Raw genomic sequence first — 10,582 nt, 5'->3', positions numbered from 1 at the left:
AATATGTAAAGTTATTTCAAAATATTGTAACACATGCAGTTGAAAATATAGCGTCTGCAAGAGCTACATATTTTTTCTTCCCCCCCGTCAATTTTATTGAGTTATAGTAACATAAACATTGTGTAGGTTTAAGGTGTGTACACTCTGCTGATTTGATACATACATATATTGTGAAATGATTATCACAATAGGGTTAATTAACACCTCTGTCACCTCACATAATTACCTTTTTTTTTTTCCCATTTCCGTGAGAACATTTAAGATTTACTCCCTGAGCAACTTTCAAGTATATGTTATGGTGTTGTTAACTACAGTCACCATGCTCAGTGCTAGATCTCCAGAATGTATTCATCTTTTAGCTGGATGTTTGTGACTCTTGAACAACATCTCCCCATTTCCCTTAACCCATGCCTGGCAGCCACTATTCTGCTATTTCTGTGAGTTTGGCTTTTTAGATTCAACACGTAAGTGACCCCATGCAGTATTTATTTATCTTTATTTGTCTGACTGATTTCACTTAGCATAATGCCCTCAAGGATCATCTGGGTTGGGGACACCTGGGTGGCTCAGTGGTTGAGCATCTGCCTTTGGTTCAGGGTGTGATCCTGGAGTTCCGGTACCGAGTCCCACATCGGGCTCCCTGCGTGGAGCCTGCTTCTCCCTCTGCCTGTGTCTCTGCTTCTCTCTCTCTCTGTGTCTCTCATGAATAAATAAATAAAATCTTAAAAAAAAAAAAGGATCATCTGGGTTGTAACAAATAGTGATTGTCTTTTCTTTGGATAAATCTGACAGACTTACGGGGACTCCCTTATAAATGATAAGCTTCTTTCTGTTTGCTACTTTTTATATTCTGTTTGTCTTTGATTTTTGCCTGTTTTATTGCAATGTGTCTTGGAGAAGATCTTTAGAGTTGAATTTAGTTGGGGACCTATGAGCTTCATGAGCTTGGATGGGCAAATCTCTCCCTAGATTTGGGATGTTTTCAGCCATTATTTCTTTAAATAAACTTTCTGCCTCTTTCTCCCTTTCCTCTTCTGTGACTCAGTAATTTGCAGATTGCTTCTCTTGATGATATTCCATAATTCACATAGGCTTTCTTCACTCTTTTCATTAATTATTATTATTTTTTCTTTTCATTAATTAAAAAAGCTTTTTTCTCTGGCTGGATAATTTCAAAGTCTTTTATTTCTTGGATTTTTTCTTCTGCTTGATCCATTCTATTGATGCTCTTTATTGCATTTTTTTTTCTATTGCATTTTTTAATTTCATTCATTGTTTTCTTCAGCTCCAGAATTTGTTAGGTTCCATTTTTATGATTTCTATCTCACTGTTAAACTTCTCATTTTGTTCATGTAGTGTTTTTTTTTGGGGGGGGGGAGAGGGGAGGAGAGTTATTTTTCTCGATTTTCTTATAGCTCATTGAGCTTCCTTAAAATAGCTATTTTGAATTATCTGGTAAATTGCAGGTCTCCATGTCTTTGGGGGTCAGTTACAGGAAAATTCTTGTTACCTCTTGGTAGTGTCATGCTTGTTTGATTTTTCATGTTCCTTGAGATCTTACGTTGCTGTCTTCACATTTGAAGTAGCAATCACTTCCTTTAGTCTTTATTGACTGACTTGGGGAAGAAATACCTTTCTGTAAGTCCTGCTAGGGATTCTGAGGTTTTTTTCAGAACTTCTGAGGATATGCCTGTTCTACGCTTCTTGCCCCCTCTTGTGGCAGAATTCTTAAGCTTGTAGGCCTTGTCCTGAGCTTGCGGTGGACCAGACTGGGTTCTGATAGCCTCCCTTTTACTTTTCCAAGGGCAGAGCTAAATGTTCAAGTTTGTGGTTTCTTCTTGGCCTGCAGATTGAGGCCAGCTTTTGGCACATGTTCACTATTTGTCTGCCAAAGCTTGTTCTCACTGCTGTCAGGAACACACACATGGACCCAGCCATGGAGTGTGGGTACATGTGTATGATGAGCATGTAGCACTATGGTGCTTGTGGGTGAGATGGGAGGTATGCATGTGAGCTGTCTCAGTGACTCGTGGGTGGACCTTATGATGGCGTTCCTGATAAAGTTAGAAGCTCCCATGTCCTCTAGATATGTTCCAAACCCTGGCCTCCCAACTGCTGATTGCTTTCCAGTCAGCTCATGACTCAGTACTCTGGAGGCAAAGGATAAATGGGCCTCCTTGGCAGCATCCCACACAGCTGTGGAAGCCAGGTGCTCATACATATTCTCTCCCTTTCCTCTGTGGGAAAAATTGCAGGCCAACAGGGCCCTCTTGGGTTGAGCTGTGCCACCTTGCAGGAGAGGTGATGTAGGTAAAGTAAAACCGTTCCTCTTACCCTCTCCAGTGTGTTCAGACTCAAATATTTTTGCTCCAGTGGTGTGCTGGAATTTCTCCACTGGACTTCTGGACTTCCACATAACAAATAAATTGGCAGGCTTTAATAATTTTGTTAAATTTTAGGATATTTAATTTTCTTGGTTTTGGTAATTGGAAACGTAATAGGTATTTTATATATCTTTTCTGAATATTGCTAAGCAAACAAAAAAAAATCCATAGTAACAAACAACAACAAAAAGGAAGCAAAGTGCACCACAGACTCTAAGTTCTCTGAGTTGGAGTTAAGACTTACTTTGATATATGCAAATGTTTTTTCAAATTATGTTGGATTTTTCTGTTGTTCTTAAACATTTGAGGATCAGTAATCCTTAGACTGTAAAAGTTTGTTGAAAGCTTTCCATACAGGAAAATGTATATCCACACATGCACCTGTCACTTTGCTTCCTATCACAGCAGAGCCTTGGAGAAGAGCCACACTTGAGAGCAGCAGTTGTGCCATTGTTTTTGTGCGTCCAACACCTACCTTAATTAGGAAGCCACCTGACCTATCTTTAAGATAAGTGTACTTTGTTCCAAATACGAACAAAATGGAAATTAGTGGCTTACCTTGTGAGCATTTATTATTTCAAATACTATCAAAACTCTAGAAGGTAAGCAGGGCAGGCGAAGGGTGATTGTGTCTTACTGGATATCATTTGGTAGTAGATTCAGGATTTTAACCCAAACTATCTGATTTCTAGTCCTGTGATTTTGTACAACACAACATCATTCTCCAAGGATTTCTACCCAGGAAATGTCTGGAACTGTTATGCTAATTGTCATGAGCATAGGCTTCTACTATCAGTGTTTTTGCTTCAGTTCTCGAGGGCATTTTATGGTTCAAGATGATTGCTTATCATCAGTCATTACAATTGTATTTCAGTATGAAAGAAAAAGGGATGGAGAAGAAGGACCGAAGTGTATATGCCAGAGATCTTTGAAGTCAGCTGCCTAGACTTTGCCACATAATGTTTGCTCTTCAAAATCACTGGCCAGAGTAGTTCAAGAGCCACCTCTTTTTGGAAGGGAAGTTTTGAATTTGAGACTTTATTTGAGTGGCCATGTGCCCAGTTCAGAGTTAGGAGACCTATTATTAGGGAAGAGGGAAGAATAGATTTTAGGTGACAACTAAAAGTTTTTCAAGTCGGGCAAAGTTTCTGGACCCCATTATTTCTTAGAGATGCTCAAATAAATTAGTGTTTAACCAAGATTGCTTACTGCAGCTGCTTTGTATTATTTGTATCTTGGGAAATCAACATTAATTTGATCCTGCCACATTTCATTGTAGATTTTTGGAACCACTGCATATTATTTTTTACCTTTTCTATATAAATGGTAAAAGATTATAGTACTGAGGGAACCACGTGGTGGAATCAAGAAGAGTTCTCTGTGATCTTTTCTCATGTCCAGGAAAGCCCAACATCCATTCATTTGGAATGACCAAAACAAATTAAACTCTTTTCTGAGAACAAGATGCTAGGGGAGAATCTGACAACAGTCTTTAATGAGAAACAGAAACTCTTGTCAATAAACCTAATGTTTACTTAGCCAGCGAGCACTTATATAGTTATAGAAGATATACATTGTGTGGTATGTGGGGAGAGAACCTCTAATACAACATTTAAAAATCAATTTGGAGTCACATGCCCACTGGAAACTCATTTATTTGTGTTAGGAGAATAATTAGCAAGATGTTTCATTTTCTCACATAATGGAGATGTATGTCTTAGCCACTAGACCAATGCCATAACATAATAAATTTTCAAAATATTAAACACTGTCTCGAGTTAAAACTAGAAAAGGAATGAAGATTTAGAAGATATTTTTTGGTGAGACATATTGTTAAGAATATCATAAGAGCATAAACTTGTAACGAGTACAAAGTCCTCTTATGGGTAAATGAGAAATGATGAGAAGAATCACAGCACTCATTCAAACTTTCCCATAAAATAAAATGACATTTTATTTTAAAATTTTAATATACATGGGCAGCTCTGATAGCTCAGCGGTTTAGCGCCGCCTTCAGCTCAGGGCGTGATCCTGGAGTCCCAGGATGGAGTCCTATGTCGGGCTCCCTGCATGGAGCCTGCTTCTCCCTCTGCCTGTGTCTCTGCCTCTCTCTCTCTCTCTCTCTCTCTCTCTCTCTCTCTGCATCTCTCATGAATAAATAAATAAAATCTTAAAAAAATAAATAAAAAATAAAATTTTAATATATGTTTCTTCATATATTCATTTCTGCAATTCATATGAAATCAAAAAAGCAAATACTCTGAAATGTCATGCAAAAGCTATTCAATTATGATAAAGAACAATCTTACTAGGATTTTTTTATATTTAGCCACTCAATTTTTGTCCGATTGAGAAAAGAAATATTAAACTACATAAAACTCAAATAAAATGGTATGTGAAACTTCTGTGTCTTTCATAATCTGCATAATGGATGAGCACAGGAGATAGTCAACAGTTGGGATTATCTTTCTTACCTCTTCCACCTAAAGACCCACTGGAATTAGAAATATTTATGTTAAAAAAAGAAATATTTATGTAAATTTTAAAGCTAAAATTTCTTTCAGTTCTTTCTCAGTTTAGTAAGAGTGAGTGAGTGAATACTTGCCATATGGTTTATTTGATGGAATGAATTTGCATTTCCATTTTCTGAGCCAGTTTTGAATGCTAAATATTTAGGTTTGATATTGATTTTTATTAAGAGGCAGTGTAATCTCATAACCACTGTTCTGCCTTTTACTTTCTTGACTCTTGTCACCTTTCCCTCCTCTACCTATCAAGCATAAAATAAAATTTGTTAGTGTTATATTGGTGTTATATTGGTGTCCTCTAGACAATTTTTCATGGGAAGCTTTTACCTACCTCGTAACTATCAGAAATACCATCACTTTGTAGATTTGATGGCATTATTTCTTTTATGGATTAATGAGGAATGTTTGTTTACCTGGTTTCTTAGGATCTTTAAGGATCTTCAAAAATTTTGTCCAGATTGTTATGAGAAGTCAGTTTGTAGGAAGTCAAGGAACTCTTTACTTGTCCCTCAAATTCAGGCCAGGTGTCTGTGTTTTGAATTTCTAGAATGTAGACACTGCTGCTGTTCAAATGATGAGGCATTGAAAAATCGTAGTGCTGGAGGCCGTGGGGGGGTGGGGAGGGGGAGGTATTTTATAACTCTATCTTAAACAATAGGATTATAAACAGTATAAAAGTATAAATTACTCTAATTGCTTTTTTATCAACGTGACTTTCTCTCTTACACTTGTACCACATTTCTAGGTTTTTTCCCCCATTCATTTTGAGAGCAGAGCTCACAGCTGACCAGACTGTTTTGGCTGTGTCTGTAACTATCAAGAGATGTTTTGGCAGGTGGTTTCCTTGTAATATGGCAGGCTAAATTAAACAATTTTGAATTTAATATATATTATGTTGATGAGAACTGGATTGGTTGAAGCACTGTATGAACATTTTATTTCCTGCTACGACATCCTTTTGCTATTGTGAAGATATAAACAATGTCTACTATTAAAAAGAAATATATATGCAGGCAAAATATGTATTTGAATTGAAGATATTATTTCTTATTAACAGACTTCATGAGACATTAATATTGATTATAAATGCTAGTAGAGAAATGTAAAGAGTATAATTTATCAAAAAATAGAAAATGCATTTGGAATAGTTTATTTTATTATATTAGTACATGAAATGATGAAGCCACATGGAAAACCTGATTCTGGAGAAACTGAAGGTTCTCATTTCTTTTCTGTGACTCACCGTATATCATGTTTCAAAACACTCAATACTTTTTCCTGGGTTCAAACTTTATTTGGAGCAAAGAAAGGTAGTTGAAAGCTTTCACTTAAAGCTATTTGTTAAGGTGCTATTAAAAGTAAATAAAAACAAAGGACGTAAGTGAGCAGGAGAGGGATCACTTCAGGTAATGTGGAAACTATATCTAGGGATAATTGAAGATTGACTTTCTGATAAAAGGCACAAAGAAGGGTTAATTGGCTTATTCCTAACTGAGTCCACTTCTTTAGGAAGTATGCTTGAGAATATATTTGGCAATAAATTTAACAGCTAGCAAGGTTTCTTTACAGGTTGACTTTATCAGAGATTCTGGAAGGAGAAAACCATATTTGCCTTTATCTCGGAGTTCAAAGGCAAATGTGTGTTTGATGCCCACGTTGTAAGCCCAGTCTAAAGAAGAACCTGATGTCGGGTCTGTAAAACATAAGCAATAAATATTTAATTAGAAACAAATGCTAATGTTTTTCTTGAAATAGAAATTCACTGGTGTAAAATTAGCAGTAAAAAATAATTATGTGTACAGTTAATTGCAGTAATGAATGGCAATAGTGGTCTACATAGTATAGAGTGTAGAGTAAAACATAATCATGGTTTTGGGATCCACCACAGATTTTAAATACGTGCTGCGTTTTCTTTTTTAAGATTTTATTTATTTATTAATGAAACACACACACACACACACACACACACACACACACACAGGCAGAGACACAGGCAGAGGGAGAAGCAGGCTCCATGTAGGGACGCTGGTGTGGGACTCGATCCTGGGTTTCCAGGATCAGGCCTTGGGCTGAACGCGGCACTAAACCACTGAGCCACCCAGGCTGCCCTGTGCTGCATTTTCAAAATAACATTTTGCTTGGGTCAGTACTCTAAATTGAGTTTGTTTCCTGGGCATATACTATTGCAGATGGAGGTGGTCTAGGCAAGTGCAAGCAGCTGTAGAAACCAACTGAGGAGGGTCTCTGGGCACTGAAAACTCAACAAAAAATCATTCACACAAGCTAGGCAAAAGTAGATTTTTTTTTAATAGGTCAGGTCTCTTTCTAGTCATGTTGCTTGGATAAAATATTTTATAGGTAAAAGACCAAGAAAGCTTAAATCAATTATTTTAAGGATGTATTTAATCTCTTAATCCAACTTTTCAATGTCAGGTTTTTTTTAAGATTTTATTTCTTTATTCATAAGACACACACACACATATACACACACAGAGGCAGAGACACAGGCAGAGGGAGAAGCAGGCTCCATGTAGGGAGCCCGATGTGGGACTCGATCCTGGATCCCCAGGATCAGTCAGTCCCTAGGCTGAAGGCAGCGCTAAACTGCGGAGCCACCCGGGCTGCCCTCAATGTCAGTTTTTATGAGATTTTACTAAGAATATTATTATTTGAAAATCTAAAGAGATATCTATAAGCTGTGTACATGTGAGGTTTGTACAAGTGCATATATATATATATATACACTACAAATGCATTTATGTATATTTTGTTTTGCATAATAAGAAAACTGCCTTCTTGTGCATAAAATTATTTATGTTCTAGGACAAGTAATGAGTTTAACTAATATTAATATTTTAGGTTTGGATGATGAAAATTCAAAGCTAAAGGCGATGAAAGAGAGAAGAAATATTTCGGTAGAAAGAGGATTAGATCTTAAACTATTCAAATATTGATTAAAGGTTTAATATTCACAGTGCACTTTACTTGGCCCTATGGAGGACATCTGTGCAGGGTGCAAAGACAAAGATGATATTGGTGTCTTTGCAAACTTACTGTTTAGGGGAGAGAAGTCAAAGATTGCAAATCAGTAGAGAGACAGGGAATAATATGTAAGTACCATAAGGAAGGTACAATGTCCAATGCCTACTAAATGCCACCTTCTTGATGGAGAGCCTTGAAAGGTATTTTTCCAGATAGAAATGGAAGAAGGGCATTCTGGTCAGTGAGCTGCAAAGATGGAAAAGCACGGAGGCCGTTTTAGGGACCAATGAGATCCAGCTGGACTGGAACCAACGGAGTAGTGAGAGTTTGTGGGCAAAGCTCAGAAAACCTGATACATTAGGACATGGTGTTTTGTTTGGGAGGCAATAGTAGTTATTTTAGTGTTGCACTGAGGACAGTTAACCTGGGCTGGAAAGAGTAGAGACCAGTCAGGAGGTATTGTGAAATGAAAACCTGAACTTATGTAGTCACCACACTAGGGATAGCATTGAGGGCTTTACGTCAGAAACACTGGAAACGAAGAGTCACAGAATCTGATAAAAATGATCGAGATTTCAGTCTGCATGGCTGAAAACAATCTACAAATTATTAATAGAAATAGGAACTCAGATAGTGATGGGGAAAAGAAAGGATAAAGGAGAGAAGACAAAATAATGTTTAGCATCAGCCACATTTAGGAAGGAGCTTGTGAAAATGAATTTTAAAGGTATTGGCAGAAACATGATAGGTGAAATCGGCTTGCACACATTCAGGTTCATTATTTTTTTTTAGTGGATTGATCCTTTTGTCTTCATTAATGTCCCTCTTTGTTTCTAGCAAATTTCTTTGGTCTGAATTTACTTTATCTGATATTTAATATGGCCACTTCTCCTTTGATTAACATTTGCATGATATATATATATATATATATCTTTCTAGCCTCTCAGTTTCTATGTTATATTTAAAGTGAGTTTATTGTAGATAGCATATTGTTCAATTGTAGTTTTTAAATCCACTCTGCCAATTTGTTTTTATTTAATATCTTTAGGTAAATTATTGATATGACTTAAATCTGCCATCTTATTGTTTGAATTTTATTTGTTCCTTTGTTTTTCATTCCTTTGTTTTTCTTTAATTTACTTTTTCTTAAATGAACATTTTAAGGATTCTATTTTGATACACTTATAATAACATTTTTGGGTATATCACTTTGTATAGTTTTCTTAGTCATTACTCTAGGTCTTAGAATATACACACATAATTTACCATCATCTGCTGATATCAGTGTTTTGCCATATCAAGTGACATGTAGAAATCTTACTTGCATTTAGGTTCTTTTCATCTTCCTCTTTTTAAATATAATCATCTTGAGTACTTTTGTACATGCATAGAGCACCACATCAAATGGAGTTATATTTTGTGATTCCACTATCATGAAGAGAAAGATAGTCTTTCATTCACTGACTCATTCTTTATCTAATCTTTTGTTCTTGCTTCCTTTCTCCAGTTTTAAGGCTTCTCCTCTTATATTTCGTTCTTATTTGGACAGCCTCCTTTAGCCATTTTTAAAGGGTGGGTCTTTGGGTGATGAATTCTCTTAGTTTTCCTTTCTTTGAGAATGTCTTTATTTCCTTTTCACTTCTGAAGGATATTTTTTTATTGAATATAGAATTTAGGGTTGGTAGTTCTTTACTTATAGCACTTGAAAAATATTGTCATCTCGTTTTAGCTTTCCATGGTTTCAACGAGAAATCTTCTGTCATTTGAATTACTTTCCCCTCTATATTGTTTCTGTCTAGTTGCTTTCAAGAGTTTTTTCTTTGTCTTTAGTTTTCAGAATTTTAATTATGATGTACTCAATGTGAGTTTCTTTGAGTTTATTCTGTTTGGCATTCACTCAGCTTTTTGGTATGTTGGTTTATGTTTTTAGGAAATTTAATAAATTTCAGTCTTTATTTTTTCATAATTTTTTCCATTCTCACTTTACTTCTGTTCTTCTGAGACTTTGATGATATGAATATTGTCTTTTGTTACTGCATCTCAGCTCCCTGAAGCTTTGCTCATCTTTTTTTCAATTTGTTATATCTATTCAGATGGGCTGAATTCTTATTCTGTCTCCAAGTTCATTGATTCTTCTCTCTGTCATATTCATTATGCTATGAATATAGCATAATATTTCAGTGAGTTTGTAAGAATTTAAGTTATTTTCCAGTGCAGCGATTTCCATTTGGTTCCTTTTCATATCTTGCATTTTGGGGGTGAAATTTTCTGTATTTTCATTTGTTTCAAGGCTATCTAATTGCTTGTTGAAGCATTTTTATGATGGTGACTTCGAAATTCTTCTTAGATGATTCCAACATGTAAGTCATCTCAGTGTTGACATCTGTTGATTGTTTTTTCTCATTCATGATGTGATTTTTCCTCATTTTTGCTGTGACAAGTGATTTTTTTCCTTGTATTCTGGACATTCTGACTATTATGTTAAATCTTAAATCTTATCTGCAATCTATTTTAGCGATCATTTACCCTCTTTAGACTTAGCATGCAGGCCCTGGTGTTCTTTTGTAATTTGTGGTTCCAGTGACAATATGGTTTTTAGAATCTTTGCATTGCTATTTTGGTCTGGTTGGTTCCCCTGGTGCTGCTGCTGGTTTCCCATTGATGGCAGCACATAACTACTACATGGGT

General features: G+C 36.0%; 1 protein-coding gene across 1 annotated transcript in view; it reads right to left on the bottom strand.

Moving 5' to 3' along the window:
* Positions 1-5,977: 5,977 nt before the first annotated feature.
* CPA3 (carboxypeptidase A3) overlaps positions 5,978-10,582 on the bottom strand; it is a 29,266-nt gene continuing 24,661 nt past the window's right edge. The window contains exon 11 of the mRNA XM_041734308.1: positions 5,978-6,605. Within this exon, the coding sequence (XP_041590242.1) occupies positions 6,418-6,605 (188 nt within the window). The 3' untranslated portion in view covers positions 5,978-6,417. The remainder of the gene's footprint in view (positions 6,606-10,582) is intronic.

Source organism: Vulpes lagopus, chromosome 19 (assembly GCF_018345385.1).
Source record: "Vulpes lagopus strain Blue_001 chromosome 19, ASM1834538v1, whole genome shotgun sequence".
NCBI lineage: Eukaryota > Metazoa > Chordata > Mammalia > Carnivora > Canidae > Vulpes > Vulpes lagopus.
The sequence above is the reverse complement of the archived record's forward strand: the minus strand, read 5'-3'. Positions and strand labels throughout refer to the sequence as shown.